The following is a 24921-nucleotide window of genomic DNA, read 5'->3' as shown; positions in this document are numbered from 1 at the left end:
AAGTTACGTTATTTCTTCAGGGCCACCTCATGTATTATAGAGTCAGGTCTTATAACTTTCTCAGTTTCTCTGTCCATGGTTAAGTAGGGATCGGGAATAAGTTATTTCTCTTATTCACGTCAGACTGATTTATTGTCATAGAAAAAAACCCATCAGCTACTGCCCTCCTATTTCTTTTCTTTTTGCTACTTTTATGCAACCTCATAGAATCTACAATAAATAAAATCCCAAAGGGTATTATCCCACAGAACCACTTTCTCTATAGTACTTTCTGATGTGAGAAACTCTGGCTTTAGTCAGCTACATCAGTCAGATTTATACCATTAGTTTAATAAAGATTAAGAAGAGAAACTTTCTCAAACCCTTCAAACTTACCCTTTGAACAACTCAAATAACTTAAATACTATAAGAAAATTTAAGGGTCAGTTCTTTCTTTCTTTCTTTTTTTTTTTTTTTCAAAGATCTTATTTCCTAAAAAGCAAAACCAAACCAAACCAAAACCAAACCAAACCAAACCAGAAACTTTATAAAAACGAAGTATAAGAGGGTGAAGTAAGAAGACACACCATTGCTCTTGAGTGTCAGAATCAATCTTAGTGGAGACACTCTTTTATTTGAACAAGCCGTTTTTCCTCATGCTTGTGTAAGGAAGTGCCTTCCCAGCCACACAGGGATGTGTGGACTGCGCTTCAGTGGGTCACAGTATTCGATAAAAACAGACAATTGTCACAAAGAAAACACAAAGAAGGTAAAATTTAGGAAGGACAGTTTACCAAAAACATCACGAGAACTTTGACTAGGAATTGGAAATCGTTAATAATTTGCCCTAGATTTAAACACAATTCAGTTTTGAAGGTGAAGTTGCCTTTTGGGGGACTATTCTCTATGAATACAGAGAAATATGTACACACCATTTAAGTTTAAACAATATGCAAAACTTGGCCAGTTTCACAGATCCAACAAAGGATGGTGAGTTATTCATTAAATAGGATACATTTCTCTCATGATTTTAAAATGTTTAAAAGGGTATCTACTGAGAACACCTCTCTCATTTTGAACAGCAAATCATGCCACCAACCACACAGATACTACTATAAAGTTTAAACCATGTCTTTTCATTTTCAAATTTTATTCTCAGAAAGTTTACAGATTCCAATCTAAAGAATCCCTTGGGGGCTGGAGAGATGGCTCCGTGGTTAAGAGCACTGACTGCTCTTCCAGAGGACCTGGGTTCAATTCCCAGCACACACATGGCAGCTCACAACTGTAACTCCAGTTCCAGGGGATCTGGCACCCTCACACAGACATACATGCAGGCAAAACACCAATGCACATAAAATAAAAATAGGTATGGTATTAAAAAAAAAAAAAAGAATCCCTCAATCCATGTTTAAGATACACGTTGAACTACATTAGATCTTTTACCCTGGTTGCTTTCATTTATAACACTGAAGGGTTCAAGGGCAGAATATCCAATGTTTCAGGGTTTTTTTGGTTTTTCTTTTCTTGGTAGTCAACAATGCATACCTGGCGAACATGAGTTATGTCCCCTTCCCCACCAGGTAACGTGGGAGAACTATTAAAGTAGTTTTGCTTACATTTTTCAGGAATAGTAATACTTGCCACTTTCTTGTTTGTCTAAACTTACTTTTTAACAGTTATATTTGCTATTCCATATTCTTCCAGCACATGACTTAGCTGTACTTGTAGCCTCTTCCTAAGTTACACTCTTTCCCCAAATCATCAGAGCCCCAGGATTTCTGACAGACTCTGGTCTATTAAAAAACAAGGAGGGAAAAAAGCCCAACTTTTTTAGGGTTGGGAAGGTAGCTCAGTGGCAGAATGCTTGCTCAGCACTGGCATGGCCCTCAGTTCCCCAGTCCCATCACACCCACACCCACACTCACACACACCCACACACACGCCCCAAAACAAATTCAAGAAACAAACAAAAGAACTAGTGCTTTAAATGATTAGGAACAGTGCTGTTTCTTTGTGTAGACTTGGATTTGAAAAGCAGTTAAATAAACTTTATACCTTCTTTATCATACAGATAAATATTTCATGTTAATAAATCAAGTGATTTCAACAAAGTCATAACATAAACTCTTTCACTGCTCTTTACTCTTAATGGCAGGGTCTTTGGATGAAAAAACAGTGGCACGGTTTGTCAAAATCGAAAGCTATAATTTGTTAAAGCTTTTAAATATTAGTGCTTTCCACCAGAGAACATAGTTAACCTCATCCACCACTTGGCTATATTATTTAATATCCAGATCCCCCCGAACTAATGTGTTACTTCAGGAGAAAATAGCAATATGTTTTGAGAGAGGCAAAAATAGGGTGATATGGAAGGTGAGCTGGTTAGGTATGAGGAAGGAAGGGGACTAGAAGGTGAAACTGCATATCTGTACACCTAAAAATGAACACAGACGTTTATAATCTAAATCGATACCAATGGACTTACACACTATTTTCTTGATGTCTTTTCTGAATAATATAAAACCTAAATGATATGCTAACCAAATAAAACATGACATTTCGTAAAAAGGAAAAAATTTCTTAAATGCCAGCCCTAAAGTTGATACTGACAGGAAGGTGCATATGCTTACGCCTTTAAAAAGAATATCTGTATATACATGTTTGCACAAGAGAGTGACTCCCAGAGGAAACACAAGAAACTGATAAGACTAGCTGCTACTTTTCACAGTTTACTGTAGCATCTGATTATTATGATTTTGGAGACAGGGTTTCATGGAGCTCAGGCTGTCCTCTAAACCTGCTACAGAGTCAAGGATGACCTTGAACTCTGTTTCTCCTGCCTTCTTCTCGCCAGCGTTGGTGTTACATGTGGTGTGGCAATCAAACCCAGGGCTTTCTGCAAACATTCCATCAACTGAATTACAACCTTAGTCCCATAAACCTGGTATTATATGAATGTTTTTCCCTATTAAAAATGCTAAAACTTCCTATTAAATTGAAATGATTGAAAAAAACGTCCTATCATATTAAGAACAAAGAATGATTTTTTTCATTAGTCAAGAAAATAGTAAAAATTTCCCGTAAAATCTACCTAGGCATATTTGACCACACTTCCTTTATGCTAGGCTTACTGTGATCTAAAAACCCAATTTTCACACAGTATTGACTTGGGAAAGACATCTTTCCTGTACTCCAGTGCTATAGTACTGTAGACTATAGACTGTCTCAAGGAATGCTAAGTCTGTATTCATTTCCTTCGATGAGCTAGTCATTAGCCACAATTTCTCTATGGAAGTCAAGAAATCCTTAAGGAAATTTCAGAAAGATTGTAATGAATCTTATCTGGCAATGACAGATCTTTAATCTGTACCATTCTGGAGGCACAGAACCAATGTTAACTTCTTTTGACAAAACATCTTGGTGAAGATGTTTAGTGTTTGGGTAAAGACAGATTTCAGACTAGGTGGTGACTCACCAAAGCCCTTACCTAATGTTTGGAAGAGGATTTTATGGTTTCAGTGAAAGACACTTGGAAGGAAGCAAGAAAAAAAATGTACATAAAAATCTCATTTTTTTCAGACAACCAATTAAAATTCAAATGAAGCCTCATTCACTTAAATATTAAATAAACTATAAAACAAATGTAAAGGAATGACAATAAATACATCAGTTTTCAATGGTAGCTGCTGATTAAAAATGACTATCTGAGAGTATATTCCAATTTCATCCTCTTCAAATTGTGCAGCTCAGATAAATGTTTATTTTACTGAAAATATTTGCAAAATTACAATATAAATACATGATTATATTAAGATAGGATGACTATATATAATGTTTCTTATCTATAGATATAAAATGAATGCAATAAATATAGCACACTCTTGATGAATTGTTAGTACACAGTGTTTCTCAGTAAAGTACATACAACCTATTATTAAGCAACAGTTATCTAGTTTTCAAATATACATCTTCAAATGTGTTCAGGGTAGAAGGATACACCAAATCCCCCAGTCCCCTTGTGAGTTGGTGAAGGTTAATACTTTTGCAGATTTTGAAATATCCTATTTACTTTAGCAACTTATAAAGCTCTTTATATTCCTTACTTGAAACTTTATTTCTTTAGTCTGGTGATTTTTTTTTTTTTTTAAAAAAACATAAGCTAAACATACTTTTAATTCTAGTGCTATAGCATGTTCTGCCTTTTCATTAGTAACTTAAACACATTTTAACAATGAAACAGAATTATTAAAAAAGTTATCTGGCCAGATTCCCCAAATGAATTTTTAGAGTATTATGGGAAGTCTCAAGTAGATATAGTCTGAACTGCAAAGCTAATCTGGATTAGGAATAGTTTTATATTATTCTAGTCCTTAATACAAATATGAAATCTACCTTAAAATGCCTCGTTAAATGAACCGAGAATTGTTTTAAACCCATCTTCTGTCCTTCTCCATTACATCGACTCAATGGAAACCTGTTACAAGAGTTCTAATACAAACATGTGCATGCAAGGATCACCCTACAGATTCTAACTACATAGTTACTGAAACACATCCTGCCTGGCGAGGGGCATAAATGTACATCTTCTATATACAAAAGGTAAAGTGCATTATTAAATTAGTGAACTGACAGATTGTCTGCCTGGACCATATAGCTTTCAAATAGACAAATGTGAAATTCTCCCATTAGAACCAATTATTTCAATAGGCTCTAAGTAGCTCTTCCACCCTGTCATTTAATTTTTTGGCCATGCTCTTTAGTGCAAATAAGCTTGTGTTTGACTCAAGTTTAAGGGACATGGCAGTTTGGGGCTTTAAGAAGGAAAATAATAAAATGTGGCAGAACTTGAATATCTTTATAATACATTGCATCTTTTGCATATAAGCGGCACATTAGTGCTGCTTTCAACTGCTAGGAGCACACTGCCAACTACTGAGGAACCCGTTTCCAGATTTTATACTATTAGCTTATATTATTACAGTTTGAGTCTGTCCACATTATGCTCAATTACTATGTGCAAACATCATCAGTGTTTTAGCATTATACAGTAAACTAGTAATTTTGGTTACTAACTTCAATGCTCATTTTTTACTTCTAACATCCAGTTTCCTTAAGAGTTTAATGCCTTCAAGGCAAGGATCCTGTTATTTTGAAGAATACCATGTACACTTGCAGCTCCATTTATGTTACAAATGACAATAAATAAAATTTATATTGCACAGATAAAAATAGCTTATTTTATAAGATACATGGCAATACACATCCTAAATCCAGATGTTTGAACTGGATCACACTTAATTATGGCTAATGAACTCTTGGGAATTTTTTAGGTATCAAAAAAATCATATCATCATACCATTTTTCAATGAATATATTAACTATGTAGAGGCAAACAAAGGATTGGTAAAAGTCTTAGTGATTCTAGAGTGTGTTCAATTGCCAGTATATATGTATCTACCCAATCTGTAGTTTTGAGGTGGCAAGAACTTTGAAGTATACATACAAGGTAGAAAATCTGGCTATTTAACTAGTTCTTTACTTAAATAATTAATGTGAAATGAAGCTAATAATATGTATATACAGTGAATTAAATATATTTATCTTCATGTCTGACACAGTACCACGTGTATATATGCACGTATGTATATACACACTCAAACCCCATCAGACTAAAAACCAAAAAGAAATCAGTGAGTCCTAATGGATATAAATATTTTAAAAAGGAAGATAAGATTTTCAGAAAGAGCATACACTCACAGCAATAGTGATAGGAACAATTGAATAATGGAATATTCACAGCTCCAGTTCGCCGAAATCTGACAGGTTGATTATTATTAATAGGCACTATGATGGGCAGCAATAACAATCAGTAGTACAGTAATTCAAGTGCACACCACTCCTTCATATACCCAAAACTACTTTTTAGCAAGCCTACATAGTTACGTTATTTTACAGTTAGGACTGCGGAAGAATCCTTGCTACTTTTAGTCTCGACACCCACCATGTGCTATGAACTTTAGTACTAACATTATCTTCTAACCTTCAGTTGGTCCATAGTGATCCAGACGGTTCACAATGACAATGAACTGGGTGAGATTCCATCATAGTACTTCGAGAAACGTGTAATAAAATCTGCAACCAACACCAGCCTGTATGCCTGGGTTACTAGCTGCTTGTTCTTAAGTAACATAAACCAATGAAATCCATTTTCTTAATTCATTCCATAGTTTCTTTAGTGACCTAAGTGTAATGTGTTTGGGGAAAAGTTCTGGAGGGAAAACTGTTACAAATGAATTCTGAATTGCTTACAGCATGTCAGAGAAGAGTCACATTCTGACCTCAATCCTAGCAGCCAGCTCTCACCCATGAGAACTGTATCTGGGGAGTTGAGATCAGTGTCTGCCTCTTAAACATGACTATATGGACTGACTGTGGGGCAGTAACTGATCCCAGGACAAAACACAATTTCATTTAGAAGACAGTGTATCCCAACAGATAAAATTTCAGTCAGCTAATAAGGGGTGTTGGTACAGGTGTATTCTATACCCACTTTTTAAAAAATTGCTTGAGTGTTTAAAAGCTCAGGTGGCACTTTCTGGAAAAGTGATTTTTAATACAGGCAAATGGATACGTCTTGGATAGAGTAAACCTCTTTAAGAATTGTTAAGGAGCACCTTGGAAATTGCCTGAATTTTCCTTTTAAATGTTTATAATCAATCTTGTTTCCAAATTTTGTATTTCCCAGACTGCAATTTTGTATTCTAAATGTTTTGGTTTTTTTCTTCTCAGAAAAAAAAAAAAAAAGGTTTTTTCTTCTGGACTTAAAGTATCTGTATCAATATCAGGTTTATATTGGAAGTTTGACATGGTTTTAGGGGCAGCAAATGCTAACGTGCTACTAAAATGTATTAGTAGATGTATTTTTACATCAGTCAACTGGTATGCCAGCCCTATGAAGCAAATGAAAGGGGAGGCGTAAGATACAACACTTTGAAAGTCCATGACATATTTCGAGGAAAAACGATTGCAAATTACCACAAAAGGCTAAAACATCAAAAATCTCCATAGCAAAGCCACTGGGTGAAGCCTCCCTCTCAACAGTGACAGAAACGTAATCCCCAAAACTTTGGAAAGTCAATAAAATATGTACTATAGGAAACAGAGAATAATCAATTAAAATTCTTCCATGGCTTTGATACGGCAACGAAAACTGTAGGGTTACCACAAAATTTGAAATTATAGAACACTATATATAGTAACTGTTAGGAATACGATACTGTATTTTTAAAGGTTTAATTATCTAACGACATCTGCTCTTTTAGAGTGGTACTAGTTAATATTCGGTTACCCAATGAACAATATATTCCTACTTGTACTTTCATAAAGAAATATACTATATTTGAGGTCAATTTCTATTTCTGTGGTAACTGTCCTACAGGTCAACTTGGCAACTTTTAATAGAGTATGAATGGGACTTTCTTTGGGGGGAGGATTTGTTAAAACAGAAATTCATACTTTTCATATTAAGTAGATGCATCATTTTCAGGATTATGTCATAGTGCAATGTAAATCTTAAGTTAGGGTGTTTAAAAGGTCAGAATGTCACACTTTGTGCTGATCTGCATACTTCAATCGTCTGGAGCAGCTGAAGCAGCTAAACTATTTAGCTCTGGGGAGGTTAGAATTCCCATGAGAATTCTAATGATCTATGCATAACATAAAGTGAGAATCAGACTTCTTGAAGTATAAACTATTAGAGGTATTACTAATAACAAAGGGCCCAAAAGAGGAAACACTTCTTCAAATGATTATGGATCAGTACTTTTAGCCAATTAATGATTTTTAAATTTTGCCTGATGGAGTTCAATTTCCTGCTAGTCGAGGCATTCTTGTTCTTCACCACTGGCCCTTCTGCCATCCATTCTCTTTTCTTTATGGCTGTTGCAAATTTTCCTCATCTCTTCTTCATACTTGATAAAATTCTCCCCAAACCTTGTCCAAGCTTTGAATGGAACAGTAATAGTATTACGGTAAGGTGGCCTCACCTCACTTACCTTCAGGAAAATTCCATATTTATTAGAGCCCACATCAAAGTAGAACCTTTTATTGTCCACTCTGAAAGAGGTCCCCTCTGGGAGTTCAAGTGGCTCGTCGTCTCCACATCTTCGCTCTTCGATATCTCCTTCGCCATAGTCTTCAATCAGCTGAACCAAGGCATCACGAAATTCAATCATTCCTTGTGCTGGGAGGACGATAGTCTGTTCCTGGCCCAAACTGTGGCCAAAATAACCTATCATGCCAGTGCCCCGCATCATGGTCTGTCTAATCCTTAGGAAGCGACCTCGCTGGTTCTCCTTCAGGTCTAGGTAGTATTTCCTATTGTCCCTCTCTATATAGTCTGTTTTGAGGACACTGTGAGGATGCTCTTCGGACCCCACCGACACTGGTGAAGAGGGTGCAGGGTGCTTCTGCCGCCTCCTGGAGACTTGCTCTTTGCTCTGGCCATGCTCTTGCCTGTGGCCTTTCAGGCCCAGGTGGGCATAGTGTTCGATGAAATCGCCTAGACAGTCCTTCAGCTCTGCTGCCACCGACAGGGAGAGGGTCAGTTTACTCTTTCTGATATTGTCCTGCCGGCCTCTCCCTATCCAGACTTCAGCTATCTTTAGGAAGCGGCCCCGGGAGCTTTGCTTCACGTCTAGGTAAAACCTCTTTTTCTGGATGTCCACTCGCTTGGAGGCCAGCTCCTGGATTTCGGATGCGCCCCCAGCCTGATTAGGGGTGGCTGACGCGGAGTAGTGGGGGTAGTGAGAGTGCTGGGCCTGGGGATAGAGTCTACTCTTGCTTAGGCCAGAGCCCCCCACATTCTTGCCTCCGCGGCCACGGCCGCCGCCGCCGCCACCGCCGCCTCCCCTTCGCCTGGCTCTTTCCATCTTCAGCTGCAAGTGACAAACAGACACACGGGGTGGGATGGGGGAGGGGGGGTTGAGAACAATCGCAGACGCCCCTGGGTCCGCACTGCCCCCGCCGCCGCCGCCGCCGCCGCCCGGAACCCCCACTCCAGCCCGGCTCTCGCGCTCCGGCCTCGGCCGGCTCCGCACCGCGCGCACGCAGCATCCCCCCGGCCGCCCCGGGGCCTCCCGTTCCGATTCCCCGCATGCCGCCGGCCGCCCAGCTCCGGCTCGGCAGCCCCCCGGAGGAGGGGGGGTGGTCCCCCCAGCCAGCCGACACTCACATCATCTCCGTCACCGCCACCGATGCCCTTCACGACCACCACCGCCGCCGCCGCCAGCTCTCGGCCCCTCCGCCGCAGCCGCCGCCCCCCCGCCTCCTTCCCCGCCGCCGCCGCCGCCGCGCGCTCTGCCCCCGCCGGAGCAGCGGGGCAGGGGCATCGCCTGCGGCGCCCACCGCCGCCGCCGCCGCCGCCGCCGCCGCCGCGCCGCGCCTCCTGCGGCCGCTGCCTGGATTCGGGCACCGGCCCGACGCCGCGGGGAGGGCGGGAGGGAGGCGGGGAGCTGCCGGCGGCGGGGCCGGGCTGCGGACCCCGCCTCCCCAGCCGCGCTAGCGGAAAGAGGGGGGCTCGGGCTCAGCCTCTGGGCGCGCCCTGACGGCAGCCAACGCGCGGGGACCCGGCGTGCGTGAGAGCCGGCTGGAGAGGTGGCGGGAGCCTCTGACTTCCCGCGGCTCGCCCGCACCTGTTTCGAGACTACATTTCCCGGCGTGCCCGGCGGCCGTCGGCTTTGGGCATGCGCGCTGCGCCGGCCTACCGGGATGGCTGCGGTGGGAGGGCGGCGGGGCTGGGGGAAGTTGGGCGGGGCCGCGGGCAGAGTGCAGGGGAGGGCAGTCCCCAGAGCAGGAGTGCACCTGGGCGCCTGCCGGCATAAAGTTAGTGTGTGTGGGGGCCTCCCCCCGGTGCCCGGGTTGTGGGCTTTGGTCCTCAGCCCTCCATAAGTCATCCTGCTGAAGGAGGAGACCCGTTGATCTAGCTGGCTGTTCTCAGGGTAACGTGTCTTCCACGCTTTCGCTTCTCCTCTCTGCGTACCCTGGGCTGTGCTTTGCATCTTGCACCCTTGGGGCCCCCTGGCCCGCGCTGGACAGACCCTTGGGGTTGTGTTGGGGGAGATTCCTAGAAACGGAACCTGCCTCCTTTCTCCTTCTGATTCCCCGGGAAAGGGGCCTCAGAGCCACAGGCCTCCTCTGATCCCGCCAGTTAATGGACTTTCCGGCCCTTCCGCCTGCAGCTGCGGTTTCTTAAGCCCTGAGAGTCCGACTTTCAGAGGAGGGTTATGCTGACATAACTAAGTCAGGGGGAGCAACCGACTTTCCACGCTTGGGCAAATTGTATTGGATCTCTTAAGTTCAAGCCATTGTTCTTAATGGGCTTTTTGTCTTGTTCAATATGACCCGTTCTCCGATAGACGTGATGTGTAAAATACCTGGAGAGCAATAAAATCTTTAGGATGCTAATTCAGAGTCCCCACATTATAATAAGTTAGGCTTTATTTTTCTTTGGTTTGTTGAGACAGGGTTTCTCTTTTTGTAGCCCTTCATACTTTTAGCCCAGGCTGTCCTCGAACTCAAGATAGTCTTGCCTACTCTGCGATGCCATCCTGACCTTGTGTTAGAGACTGTATGCAAAGCCTGGGGTGGATAGGGCAGTTGAGTACTTGATGTCATTGAATACTAGTCTTTCTCTCCTCTCTCCTCTTTGCCTGAGGATGGAATCCTGGACATCCCAGTTCTGTGTGAATTAAGCATATAATTGTTGAGCTCTGCTCAAGGCATTAGAGATAACAAGATAATCAATCAGGGAGGAAAACCTATCCTTTTAGAGCTTATATTTTAGTGGTAAGAGACACACAAAATGCCACGTGTAGTATGTCAAAGTAAAAACGAAAGGAAGAGGAGTGAAGGCCAGTGGGAGCTGGGAGCTACAGTTTTCCAGTAGGTCCTCACTGTGAAGGAAGTGAGAGATGACCTGGTGGGCATCCCAGGGAAAAAGAAAGTGCAATAGCCTGAATGAGGCTTCTTGTAGTTAAGAGCAACCTGGAAGGGCCATTAAAGGCAGAGAAAATGAGGCAGCTAGTGGAGACCAGAGAGTCTGTGCAGGATTTGTTGACTGTTTTGGAAATTTGGTGCACCATCCTCAAGAGTTGGAAAGCTACTGGAGACTGGTCAGAGAAACAACTTTATTAGAATAATCCTTATCCCACCACTCAGGAAGGCAGAGGCAGGCAGATCTCTGTGAGTTCAAGGCCAGCCTGGTCTTACAGAGTGAGTTCCAGGACAGCCAGAGCTACACAGAGAAACCCTGTTTCAAGAAACAAAAAACAAACAAACAAACAAAAACCCAAAAAACAAAACTTAAAAATTGTAATATACACACATATGTATAATATAATTTGCCAACTTAATAATTTTAAGTACATTCAGTGATACTAACTATATCTTCATGTGCAAATGTCATCACTATCTACTTTTAAGATTATTTTTCATTGTTGTTGCTTTGGGTTCTTGTTTTTTTTGGATGCTGGACATTGCTCATGCTACATATCTTTTACTGAGCCACACCCTAGCCCTATTTCCAGAACTTTCTCTTCATCCTAAGGAGGAACTCTGTAACCATGGAGCAATAACTTCATTGCTTCCTCTTCCCAGGCCCCCAGAAATTTGTGATATATCCTTTCTCTTATGAATCCACCCATTTCAGATATTTCATGTAAATAGAACCATAAATATTTGTCCTTTCATTTCTGACAGACGAGGCTCAGTGTGCTGCCAAGGTCTATCCATGCCGTGGTGTTTAGCGGAGCTGAGTCCCCGTTTTAAGGGTGAGTTACATTTCATCATGTATGTGTACCACATTTTGCTTATCCTTTAAACTATTGATAGATAGGTTGTTTCCTCCTTTTTTTGTTGTGAATTCTGCTGCTCTGAATGTTGTGTGCATATCTGTGTCCCTGCTTTAATTTTTTTGGCATATGTCTGTGTATGGGAATGAACTTTCTGGAGTATATGATAAAACTTTTTAAGCAACTGCTGAACTTTCCCACAATGGTAATGCACAAGAGTCTCAATTTCCCCACATCCTTGTCAAAACTTATTCCCCTACTTTTTATTCTCATTGTAGTCCTCTTAGAGGGCTATGTGGGGTAGTATCTTATTTCTGTTTTGATTTGTATTTCTTCAGTGACTAATGTCATTGAGCGACTTTTCATGCATTTAATGGATACTAGTCTTTGACAGAGTATGTGTTATTGTCCTTTGCTCATTTTCAAAATTGAGTTTTTTAAATTGTGGAGTTATAGGACCTCTTCATCATATTACATATAATGACAGTTTCATATTGATATATATATAATTTTCAAATAACTTTATCATATTTTGATTTTGAGATAGGGTCTTGGTATGTAGCCAGGCTGTCCGTGAATTCAAGATTCCCCCTGCCTCTGTTTACCAATGCTGGGATTATAGGCATGCTCTACAATGCTGGACACTTCTTCACTTTTTCATTATGTTAATTCCCAAAGTTTTCAATTTTGATATGTTCAAGTTCTTTCTATATTTGTACCCTTGTTATTTTATCTAAGTAATTTATGACCACTTCCAAAGTCATGATTTTTTTCATTCTTATTCTCTTCTAATTTTATTTTATTTTATTTTTTTAGGGCTAGCTCTTTTATTTGAATTTGTATTTAATTTGAGTTAAGGGTTCAGCTTCACTCTTTTACATGTGGAAATGTAGCTTACAAGTGAACAAGTTTTGTTTTTGTTTTTAAACCTGCTTGGTTAAATTTATTTCTAGGTATTTTATTAATTTAAATGCTGTTGGAAATGGTATTGCTTTCTTTCTTTTACATTATTCATTTTGATATAGGAAAACAGCAGATATTTGTGTGTTAATCTTGAATTCTGCAACTCTGTTGAATTTATTTATTTATTTATTTTTGGTTAGGTTTAGTAGCTTTCTTGTCAGTTCCTAGGGTTTTTATGTATAGGATTGTGCTATCCGTTAAGATAGAAAAGGTTTACTTTTCTAGTTTAGATGCTGTATTAGTCATGGTTATCTAGATATGTGGTTCTCAACCTTCCTAATACTGCGACCCCTTAATGCACTTCCTCGTGTTGTGGTGACCCCCAACCATAAAATTATTTTTGTTGCTACTTCATAGCTGTAATTTTGCTACTGTTATGAATTATAACGTAAATATGTCATATGCATATGGTTTTAGGTGACCCCTGAGAAAGGGGCATTTGATCCCCAAGGGGGGGTCATGACCCACAGGTTGAGAACCACTGTTCATTTCCGATGAAGAGCTTGTTGCGATTGGAAACAAGGTCGTCACCTCAGGGTGAAGATGGGGAAGGAGGTTTACGGAGAGAGAAATGTTATGAAATTGTTACCATAGGGAGGGACGGTAGTAAATAGGTAAAGGGAAAACTGCAGATTGCCAGGAAGTACAGATGACTCCCTTCGAGTCGGACGTTTAAAGGGAAGACCAGTCAATTTGAGTGTTTTTTTTTTTTTTTTTTTTTCCTAACTAATTCAGCAGCATCTGTGTAGGCAGCATCTGTGTAGGCAAAGGGGATGGAAGAAACTTCCTTTCATTTAGTTAGGGTTAGTTTTGTAGGAGAGAATAGAACCAAGAAGGGCGCTGAAGCCAACCAAGGGAGTGTGCAAGGGAACAGTTAAAGCTTTGGAATTCCAGCTGGTCACCAAGACGTGTAGACGAGAGTGGCGCCTCCTGCCTGCTCTCAGCGCTCAGGAAGGTTGAAATGGGGGTACGTGGGAGGTCAGCCTGGACAACATAGTGAGAGCCAGGCTGACCTGGGTTGCAGAGTGAGATGCTGTCTCCAAAAATAAAATTACAATTAAAAAAATTAAAAACAAAGTAGAAACCACCCAGGGGTTGAGGACCGTGAAAACCACTGGATTACAGATGATGGGGGTGGGGAGCCAAAAGATTCTTGGAGTTGAATTTCTTAGGGGAGATAAGCTTGAAGAGTAGAACTGTTGGTTACAGAATGGTGGTACACCCCTTTAATCGCAGCACTCGGGAGGTAGAAGCAGGCTGATCTCTGTGAGTTCGAGGCCAACCTGGTCTACAGAGTGAGTTCTAGGACAGCCAGGGCTACACTAAGAAACCCTTTCTGGAAAAACCAAGAAACAAACGACAAACTAACCAACCAGAATGGGATATGTAGAACTTAGATTGTGGGGTAATTCATTTCCTCTTAATGACAAGAATTGGAGGACAGGTAGTGAAAAATGGAAGACAGTGTCTCCCTTGGATGTTTTACAACACAGGTTGTGGATGAGGGAGGAGCCAGGAGAAAGGGTAGACTGGAGATAAAAATGGCTGTGATAATGATGGTGATAGCCAATAATTCCAGATATATTGTCAGAAAAGCTACTGTGACCTAGTAATTTCCTATCTAGAAATTTATCCTATGGAAGTAATTGTTAAAGAAACCCATATGCACAAGGAAGTTCACTGAAGTTTATCTGTATTGAAAATATTGGGTAACCTGTCTTTAGATAAGAGCCGAGTCATGGTAGCTAAAGAAAAGAACTCTAGACAGACTTTAAGAAATTAGATCAAGACTTGTGATTAGGGCTGGGCGTGCAGTTCAGTGGTAGAGCATGTGTCTAGCGTGCAGAAAGCCATAGGTTTGATGACTAGTTCAATATAAAAAAAGATGGCTACCGGGTATTAATTATTAAAAATTCTTACTGACAAGAATATTTTCAGTGGAAAAACCAGAGTCAAATTGACTTCAGCCACAGCCAGTTATTTGTTGGCCTCTTATAAGCTGCTTCCTGAAGCAGGGTGGCCTTCAAACATTTAGGCTTTGACTATCTTTCTGACCATGCTTTATTGCCTACTATGAGGCCATTTTCATGGTGGGCACCTCTATGGTTGAAAGATTGGCTTGCATTAATCTTGAATATACAGTTCTTCATTCACATCTAGCCAAAAGTAAATTGTCCATCTTCTTAGCGTGGAAGTAGAATCGTAAGTATTGCTGCTGTTGGACTCCTTGGAACTAGTGATTATAGCCAGAGGACAGTGGACCAGAGAACTGAGACCTGGGTTATGTTTATTATCCCTGAACAATTGTCATGAGTAATTCCTGCTGGTCTTAATTAGGCTTTACTTTGGTACTGCTGATGAGATTAGTTCTAGGCAGAAAGTTTTAGTGCTAGTGCATTTAGGTTAGGAAAGGCTAAATTTTGGAGAGTAGAGTGTTATTAAAATGTATTGTACACTGTGGGCCTGTTACCCTCTTTCTTAGTATGTACCCATGCATATATTTACTTTTTGTGGTGGTGGAGATTGAATCCAGGCAGTCTGTCTCTCACAGAGTGATGTCACTAGCCCCAAGTGTTGAGATAACCACTCTCCTTTTCCTCCTTTCTTTCTTTTTACCTTTTATTTACTTTAAGAAAAGATTAAACTTTTTTGATACATTTGTTCTTGGGATGCCAATTTGAAAAGGTATGAAGCAGTACTTACTATTTTCAGATTTATATCATGGCTGGTTTGCATGAAAGATGTAGATGGGGTGGGAGAGGAAAGAGAAGACGAATGAGAAAATATCCTGCTTGATAAGAAACAAGTTATAGAGTGTTGAGGCAGGTTCACATACCTGACGCTCAGTCTCATTCTGTCCGCTGTAAGGTCACCTGGTGACTGGTACAGATTCTCCTAGCTGCTTTGCCTTTGTGTCTATAGCCAGACTGCTGTGTCTGTGGGTTCCATATTTGCATATTTTACTGACTGTCAACTGGAGCTTTTGGAGGTGAAACGTTTTGATATCTCCTATAAGTACATCTTTTAAAACAGTGGGGCCAGTTCTTGCAGTCCTGCAAATTGTCTTTAAATTCAACTCGTAAAAATTTGTCAATGCTGGTATATCAAAATTATTATCATAGCCAGTTTTGTTGCCCTCATTTATTGAAAAACTTGTTCTTTCTCAAAGATTAGAAACGCCTCCTAAGTTTCAATATTTTCCCTGCCTGGAGCTGACCATGTCTTCCTTGTCCATTCATTCTCTGATGGGCGCTCATGTTATTCCCATTTGGCCATTGTGAAGAATGCTGTGAACATGGGAACGGGTGTATCTCTAGGGTGCCGATTTCATTTCATTTCTGGTGTATCCAGCATGGAGACTGTGGGATGATATGGCTCATTTATTTATGTATTTATTATTTCAGTACCAGACAAGTCTCGACCACTAAGCTTATTCTTTTTATGAGAGGATGCCCTGTTTCTCCAATGCCACTTACTGAAGACACTGTTGGGCTTTTCTTACCAGTCTGGCAGTGCTGAATTTCAGCCCAGTGCAGAGCTTTGTATCCTAATGTTAAGCATCAGTCTCATTTAGTTATCATTTTCTGAAATTGCAGCTGAATTATTTTGTTTCTTAGTTTTGTTGTTGTTGTTGTTGTTGAAAGTTTTGAACTGTTTTTCCAGTGCTGGGGTCGTAGCCTAGGGGGCTTTGTGCATGCTCGGCAGGTGCTCTGCCGTAGAGCTTCATCTTCATCCCATGTTTTGAGATGAGGCCACTGTTTGAATGTAGCCCAGGCTGGCCTTGAACTCTTGATCCTTCTCCTTCTGTCTTTTGAGTGCTGGGGTTACAGGCATCTTCCAGTACCCTCAGTAGAACTTTCTATTTTGAAGGTACAAAACTTACTACTCTATTATTTATGGTTGTTTGTTTATTCAAACAATTTATTTTTATTTAGCGTAAGAGATTAAAGAAAAGATCTGACAACACAGTTTTATTTTTAGTTGTATTTATAGATTAATTAGAATGCTATTATGGAAAACTTCAGATAGACCTAGCCTAAATGGTAAGGAAGTATATTTTTTATTTTTACTTGTTATTTTGTGTGCATGTATGTATATGTGTGTGTGTGTGTGTGTGTGTGTGTGTGTGTGTGTGTGTGTGAAGACATGAAGTTGATATTGGATATGTCCTCTGTAGGCAGAAGTCTCTTTCCTGCCTTCCTGTTTCCAAATAATTGACTCGGAGGTACTGTTACTTATAAATGCTCAGCTAGTAGCTCAGGCTTATTACTAACTAGCTGTTACACTTAAATTAACCCATAATTCTTATTATGTTTAGCCACATGGCTTGGTAACTTTTCTCAGTGCGGCATTCTCATCTTGCTTCCCCTGTGTCTGGCCTGCGACTCCTGACTCTGCCCTTCCTCTTCCCAGCATTCTTAGTTTGGTTACCCTGCCTATACTTCTAGCCTGGCTACTGGCCAATCAGCGTTTTATTAAACCAATTCGAGTGACAAATCTTTACAGTGTACAAGAGCATTATCCCACAGCAATGCTTGATCACTTTTCACCCTCTTTTTTGAGACAGGGTCTCTCACTGTACCTCGTGCTCACTAATTCAGCTAGACTGACTAGCTAGTACCCCAGCAGAGACTCCTGTCCCTGTCTCCCCTACAGCAGGTTTACAGATGGGTGCTCCCTGCCTATTTTTTTTTATTTAATTTTTATGTGGGTGCTCATGCTTCTGCACAAGCACTTTACTGACTGAGGCATTGCCCCAGCCCCTTTGTTCTTTTTGAGACAGGGTCCCACTCCATATCCCAGGCTGCCTTGACACTCACTATGTAGCCCAGGTTGGCCTTGACTAGTGACAGCTATCCTGCCCCAGCCTCCCCAGTGTCCAGATTACAGGAGTGCACTGGCATGCTGGGCAGGAAATGTACTATGAAGATGCAACTTGAAGGCCAAAACAAGCCTGGGACTAATAAAAGCTCACCATCTCTGCTGCCTTCTGGCTTTTACCCCATGTCGGCTTCATTCACGGTAGCAAAGTGGTTGTGGAAAGTCTGAGCTTTACGGTCTCAATTAGAAGTCATCACGTTAGGCCATTTTCCTGAAAGAGCAAGGCTTTTATTCTTAGAGATAGCCTTAGCAATCTCAAAAATGGCTCTTGTGTCTGTTTGGACTTGAATAATGTATTTTGTTCTTAAACCAAATGCACGCTATGGCTTTGATCTTAGGCCTGAGTTTCTGAGTCACTGTGCAAAGGGGAATTTAGGCCAATTGGGCCACTATAGGAACTGGCTTAGGAGGTAACTGTACATTATCTGAATTAAATTTATTGGTGTGATAAAGAGAGTCTAGTGCAGAATGGATGCTGTCTAGGCAACCATGAGTGTCCACTTAAAAATGAAACCTATAAAATTTCATCTCAGGCTCTGTGAAGTAAGAGTAATAAATTTAAGAAGAAAAGTAGACACCTAAGCAAGTTTGAAATGGACTTACTTGAAAACTTTCTCGGCTGTTTCCCAGTTTATAATGATTGATTTTAGCCGAGTTGCTAAAGCCACTGGCAGAACAGAGGAAATTCATTAAAAATAATGAATTATTTAGTTGGACAGTGAAATTCAGTTCTAAAGCATTCCCCTGTGTCATGGATTCAGTTCAGGTCCAGTCATCTTCCTGGTTTATGGGCAGTGCAGCACCTTACCATGACACAGGAGAGAGAGCAGGAGGGGCAGGGGGAGTGGGAGGGGAGGGGAGGGAAGGGGAGGGTGAGGGTCAGGAGAGGAAAGCAGAGGAGAGAGAGGAGGGGGGAGAGGGAGATGGAGGGAAGGGAGGGGAGAGGAGAGCAGAAAAGGAGAGAGAGGAGTGGGGAGAGGGAGATGGAGGGAGGGGAGGGGAGGGGAGAGCAGAGGAGAGAAAGGAGGGGGAGAGGGAGATGGAGGGAGGGGAGGGGAGAGGAGAGCAGAAAAGGAGGTGGGGGGAGAGGGAGATGGAGGGAGGGGAGAGGAGAGCAGAAAAGGAGAGAGGGGAGGGAGGAGAGGGAGATAGAGGGAGGGGAGGGGAGAGCAGGAAAGGAGAGACAGCCTGTTCCCTTTGTCTTGTTGCTAGCCTTGTGATTTCGTTGTCTTGCTTTGATTGATTTACATTTGCGCCTTATTTTAGTTGGCCCTTATTAATACAAAACTGTGTCTCATATAATATTCGACAGGAACATTTATTAGAGACCTAAAAGAAATAGGTATCTCAGAAAGAAACCATCCTGTTCCTACTCAGAATTGCTTTGACTTACCATGGCTGGGTGCTAATAGGTGGTTTTATTTAGGTTTTCTTTTCTTTTTTTTCAATTTGGGCTGTTTGGAGGGAAATTAAGACTAGCAAAAATCTCTGATAGGTTAGTGAAAGTCTTAAGATCTATTTAATTAAGGAATCTAATGGGAACTTTGTTATAGATTTCTTAGTTACTCTGTTTTCCTCACTCCTGTCTCATTCCTATTTATATGTCTTTAAAATAATCTATAGGTTTGTATATGTGTACATCAATATGCATACTAGTTGCTGTAAGTGTAGCCAATATGTACAGTCTCATTTCCTGAAAATATGCAAATATGACAGATTAAAAGAAATCAAGGTCAGATTTTTTGTTTTCATTTTTTAAATCAGCATATAAATATAAGTGTGCTAGCTACCATTATGACATACTTAAATAAGAGGAGCTTTTGTGGTTCTCTTGCCTCCCATCTTTTCGGTCGCTCTTTCTGCCCTTCTTCCCTCCTCCCTCCAGTCTCTTCCTCCTTCATTCTGCATCCCCTTTGTCTTCTCTCCATCCCTCCTCATTGCCTACTGTTACTCTCCCGTGGTTTCCTTTCTAGATCTTTAGATGTACTCACTTTTATACCTGTTTAGAGATGTACATGTGCAGTAATATTGGGGGCCCTAATAAACTAGCCTGGGGATCGGAGGACAGAGCCAGACACTAGATTAAACATAGAGGACAGACAGTGGTGGCACGCACCCTTAATTCTATCACTGGGAGGCAGAGATCTGTCCTGATCTCCATGAGTTCAAGGCCATACTGGAAACATCCAGGCAGTGGTGGCACACACTTTTAATCCCAGTACTGGGAAGCACACACGCCTTTAATCCCAGGAAGTGACATGGCTGGGCAGAGAAAGGTATATAAAGTGTGAGGAAACAGGAACTAAAGCAGTTCGGCAGAGATCCTTTCCGGTGAGGAGTTGGCTGTGGCTTGCTCTGTTTCTCTGATCTTTCAACTTTCACCCCAATATCTGGCTCTGTTTTTTTTTTTTTTTTTAATTAAAAGACCATCTAAGATTCAAACAACATACATGTGTATATTATAGGGTAGGATCCGGGTGTGAGGGAGAACGTGTGGCTTTTTTTCTTCTGAGTCTGTGTTATCTCACTCAGTATTCTATTTCCCAGGTCCATCTATTTTTCCTGTACATTTCATTTTCCCTCATTAAACTAAAAATGTAAAAAGTTGTTAAATTTAAAACACACATTTGTGTTTGTGCCTGCACATATGTGGAGACCAGGGTCAATGGCCTGGTCACCAAGCTCCAGGTCATCCTCCAGGAATACAGGGATCATTGTTCTTTTTTTGAAATGTGTGCCACAGTACCCAGGTGTTTTTTTTTTTTTTTTGGTTTTGTTTGTTTGTTTGTTTGTTTTTTAATGTGAGTGCGTGCTGGTGGTGTAAACTCTGATCTTCATATTTGCATGATAATCATTTCAGCTCCTGAAACTATTTTTATTGGAAGTTGCTTTGCAGTAAAAATAAGTTAATTGTGTTGGTGAAATCCAAATTGTCTAACCAGAATTAGGACCCATGATAGCCAAACTGAATTGCTGGAGCCTTTAAGTTGCTCTAGTTTATAAGTTTTCTGTGTTATGTTATTCTTTTACTTACCCAGTTTTATGAATCTACCAGTCATTGAAATTTCTTTTTTGTATTTCTTTCTGTATCCATGAATAGTTGGATGAGAACATGAAAATGATTAGATCGTAGTTGGAAGCTTCCTAAATATAATTTGTGTGTAGTTACAGAGAAAAGAGAATAGATTCATATTAAAATTCAGTACTCTGACTCAGGACCAATGGATAAAAGTGAAATATTGGGTAAATGAGTCTCCTCTGCTCTGTCTTTCTCCTCCTTCCTCTCTAGTTAGAATGTCCCGCCTAACCTTATTCTGCCTCATCATTGGCCAAACAGCTTTATTTAGCAACCAATCAGAGCAGCATATTTTACAGCATACAGAAAGACATTCCCCCATAAGTTAACTGTTGATGAAAAAAATATATTCTTTGTTTCTTTTGTCTGGGTTTGGTATCTCTGTCTGTATCCATATTCTGTTGTCTTTTTTTTTTACTAGCATATATTAATTGTGCATAATAGTAGGTTTCAATAGGACCTGTATTAGTTATATATTAATACGTGTATTTCACACATGGTTTATAATGTATTTTGGTCATATACCACTATTGCCTTTTACTGTCACCCTTCCGCTGGTCTTCCTTGTCCCAAATAGTCCTTTCTATTTCATGTCACTCTTTTTCTCTTCTAGAATATGAGAGAAACATACAATATTTGTCTTCTCTGAGCTTTACACCATGATGTCCTGTTCTATCCATTTTCCTTCAAATGTCATGATTTTGTTGTTGTTGTTTTTTTGTGTGATTGAATTATACCCCATTATATGTATATTGGCCACTGTGCTAGTTAGTTTTTTGTTATTTGTTTAAATAGACGGTCTCACTTAATGTAACCCTTGGCTGGCCCAGAATCACTATGTAGGCGAGGCTGGCTTTGAACTCGTAGAGATCTACCAGCCTCTGCCTCCCAAGTGCTGGAATTAAAGGTATATTCCACCACACCCTGCTTAAGATTTATTTGCATTTTATATGCCTGCCTGGTACCCAGACACATCAGAAGAGGATGCTGGATCTCCTGGAATTGGAGTTAGAGATGGTTTTGAAGCTACCATATGGATGCTGAGAACTGAACCCAGGTCCTCAGCAAGAACAGCAAGTGATCTCAACGGCTGATCCATTCTTTGCTGTAGCTCCAAGTTTTTGTCAACTTGACACAATTGTAATTACTTGGGAAGAGGGAAACTTAGTTGAGGAACTGTTCCTATCAGATTTGTCTGTGGAACATTTTCTTGATTCATGATTGATGTGGGAAGGCTCAGTTCACTGGGTGGTGCCAACCCTGGTCAGGTGGTCCTCTGGTATATAAGAAAGCAGACTGAGCAAGTCAGAGGGAGCAAGGCAGTAGGCAACATTCCTCCACGGTCTCTCCTTGAGTTCCTCCTGCCTTTAGGGTCCTGCCTTGGCCTCCCTTGATAATGGACTGTATCCTATAAGGCAAAGAAAAGAAACCCTTTCCCCTTTCAGGTTGTTTTGGTCAGTGTTTTATCACAGCAACAGAGAAGCAAGCTAGGATCATAATATATTCTTTATCCATTTAGTTGTTTATAAATATCCATTATGATTCCATAATTTGGCTACTATGAATATTGTGATACATATAACTGTACAGTCTATTACATGTTGACTCTCATTCCTTCAAGTATGTTTTCAAGAGTGGTAGAACTACACTGTATATTAGTTCTATTTTTAGTTTTTTTGAGGAACCTCTATAGCATTTTCCATAGTAGCTGCACTAATTTACATTCTTCCTAATTTCAGTGACCTACTGCTCATTCAAAAATATTATTCAATATCCACATGCTTGTATAGTTTCTGTAGTTTGTTTTGCTATTCAGTTGTAGTTTTCTTCCATTATCTGAGTTATTTCAGTTGTTTTGTTATTTATTTATGCAAATTTGGGGTCTGTCTTAGGGTTTCTAGTACTGTGAAGAGACACCATGACCATGACAACTCTTATAAAGGAAAACATTTAATTGTGGTGACTCATTTACAGTTCAGAGGTTTAGTCTATCACTGTCATGGTGGGAAGCAAGGCAGGATGTAGGTAGACATGGTGCTAGAGAGGGGGCTGAGAGTTCTTACATCTTGACTCATAGGCAACAGGAAGTTGTCTGAGACACTGAATGTGGTTTGAGCATATATGAGACTCTAAAACCCACCTCTACAGTGACACACTTCCTCCAACAAGGCCACGCCCACTCCAACAAAGCCTCCTAATAGTGCCACTCCTTTTGAGGGTCATTTTCTTTCAAACCACCACAGAGTCTAAAATGTGATTTATTTTGAAGGTAGCTCCTTGGGCTATTGAAGAAAATGTGTATTCCTTAGCTGTTGGTTGAAATATCTATAGAAGTCTGTTCATTTGATCTGTGTTTCAGTTTCTCTGTTTGCTGATTTTTTGGTCTGAATTATCTGTCTATTGACAAGAGTTGGGTATTAAAGTTACCCAATTTGGATCTGGATCTACTTATCCCCATTATATCCTGGTGTGTGTGTGTGTGTGTGTGTGTGTGTGTGTGTGTGTGTGTGTGTGTATGTGTGTGTGTGCGCGCGCATGTGTGTTTCATGTGACTTTGCATGTTGGTGTGCCATATATATATACATATAGAATCCTATCTTATTGGTAGACGTCTTTCTATGTTACTATGTAGTGACCTTCTTTATGCCTTTTAATTTTGACTTGAAGTCTGCTTTGTCAGATGTGAACATAGCTGTTCCTGTTTGATTTTGGTTTCTGTTTGCTTAAAATATTGTTTCTCCATCCTTGCACTTATTTAAGTCTGGGCATATATTTGCTGGTGAGATGAGTTTCTTGCAGACAGAAAGCAGTTATATTCTACGCCCCCACCCCCAGTGTGGAAGATCAAATCCAGGACCTTGTGTATGCTTGGCAGGCACTCTTATTTACTGAGCTAAATTCCTTCATTGATTCTGTATGTTTTAATTAGAGAGCTAAGATTATTTGTGTTTAGAGTTATTATTGAAAGTAAATTTCTCCATTCTTCATTTTAGACACTTGTTTGTTTACTGGGTTAATAATGTTTTATTCTTCCCTAACTTTTATTTGTTTATTGATATTTAATTATCTGAACTTGTGCTTGTATATATCTTTTTCTTCTTTTGTATGTTGTATTCCTTATCTTTGCAATGCTGGTATAGTTACTTTAGTTTATGCATATTATTGAAGGTGTTCCCCCCCTTATTTTATTTTATTTTATTTTATTTTTTTGGTTTTTCGAGACAGGGTTTGTCTGTGTAGCTTTGCGCCTTTCCTGGAACTCGCTTTGGAGACCAGGCTGGCCTCAAACTCACAGAGATCCGCCTACCTCTGCCGCCGGAGTGCTGGGATTAAAGGCGTGCACCACCACTGCCCGGCCCTCCCCCCTTTATTTTAAAGAATGATTTTGATGGTTATTGTAATCTTATAGGGCTTGAAATATATCTATCCACAGAGCTCTCCTAGTCTTGGTTACTTGCTGCTTAAACTGAGTGGGTCCAGTCTGTGTCTGATTTGTTTGTTTCTATGTCTGCTTCTCTTGTTCTTTTCCACCCAGGTATTATGATATGGTGTCCTCTGGTTCTTTGACCAGCAATTACTTCACAGTTTTAGGACCTAAGAGTAGCTCGTTCTTAAATAATAGGACGCTCCTGCCTTCTCTAGAGTCACTTGGCTGCAGAACTCTGAAATATGGGGAACAATGTAATGAATTTCTTCTTCAGCATTAGCCTACCCACAATGGTCTCTGTCATACCAAATCCCCTTGTTGGGCTTAAGGCTTGAGAGTACTGTGGGTTTTTTCTTGGTTAGGAATGCAATTCTTTTGTCACAAGGTGGCATTTCTTACTTTGTGGTTACATCTTTGGTTTCCCTGCCACCTGGTTTCCCAGGAAGCTCAGATTGGAGCTGTGGGCTGTTTCTACTTTTCTCTGCATGGCTTTTCTGTTTTTCCATGTTTTTTCTCTTTTCCTGACACCTCTCATGATTCCCAATGCTCCTCTTTATTCTCCCAAAACAGTCTGTCTTCTGTTGTCCTGACTCTTCACAAACAGTGTTACACAAAGGTAGCAGCAATCTGCCTGGGACTTACCCACAGAATTTGCCTGGAATCCTGTACTCATAGACTCTCAGTCCTTCCAAGAGATCTCAGTATACTACAGGAGATGAGTCAGGAGAACAGTAAAAGGCCAT

General features: G+C 40.7%; 2 protein-coding genes across 6 annotated transcripts in view; one reads left to right on the top strand and one right to left on the bottom strand.

Moving 5' to 3' along the window:
* Purg (purine rich element binding protein G) overlaps positions 1 to 9489 on the bottom strand; it is a 32527-nt gene extending 23038 nt beyond the window's left edge. The window contains exons 1-2 of one of the 3 annotated variants that reach the window (XM_028877192.2): positions 9215 to 9489; positions 8037 to 8918 (exon numbers count right to left, since the gene is read on the bottom strand). In XM_028877192.2, coding sequence (XP_028733025.1) covers positions 8037 to 8912 — 876 coding nt within the window. In that variant the 5' untranslated portion in view covers positions 8913 to 8918; positions 9215 to 9489. Of the gene's footprint in view, positions 1 to 1427; positions 8919 to 9214 lie in introns of those variants that run through there. The other 2 variants (XM_037211676.1, XM_028877191.2) reach the window with 2 other exon arrangements.
* Positions 9490 to 9797: 308 nt separating this feature from the next.
* Positions 9798 to 24921, top strand: part of Wrn (WRN RecQ like helicase) — a 113040-nt gene continuing 97916 nt past the window's right edge. For 2 of the 3 annotated variants that reach the window (XM_028877196.2, XM_028877194.2), the window contains exons 1-2: positions 9798 to 9980; positions 11740 to 11810. The gene's annotated coding sequence lies outside the window, so the exon portion shown is untranslated. The remainder of the gene's footprint in view (positions 9981 to 11739; positions 11811 to 24921) is intronic. The other variant, XM_028877195.2, reaches the window with a different exon arrangement.

The sequence above is a fragment of the Peromyscus leucopus genome, chromosome 17 (assembly GCF_004664715.2).
Source record: "Peromyscus leucopus breed LL Stock chromosome 17, UCI_PerLeu_2.1, whole genome shotgun sequence".
Lineage (NCBI taxonomy): Eukaryota > Metazoa > Chordata > Mammalia > Rodentia > Cricetidae > Peromyscus > Peromyscus leucopus.
This window is presented reverse-complemented; position numbering and strand designations above follow the sequence as displayed.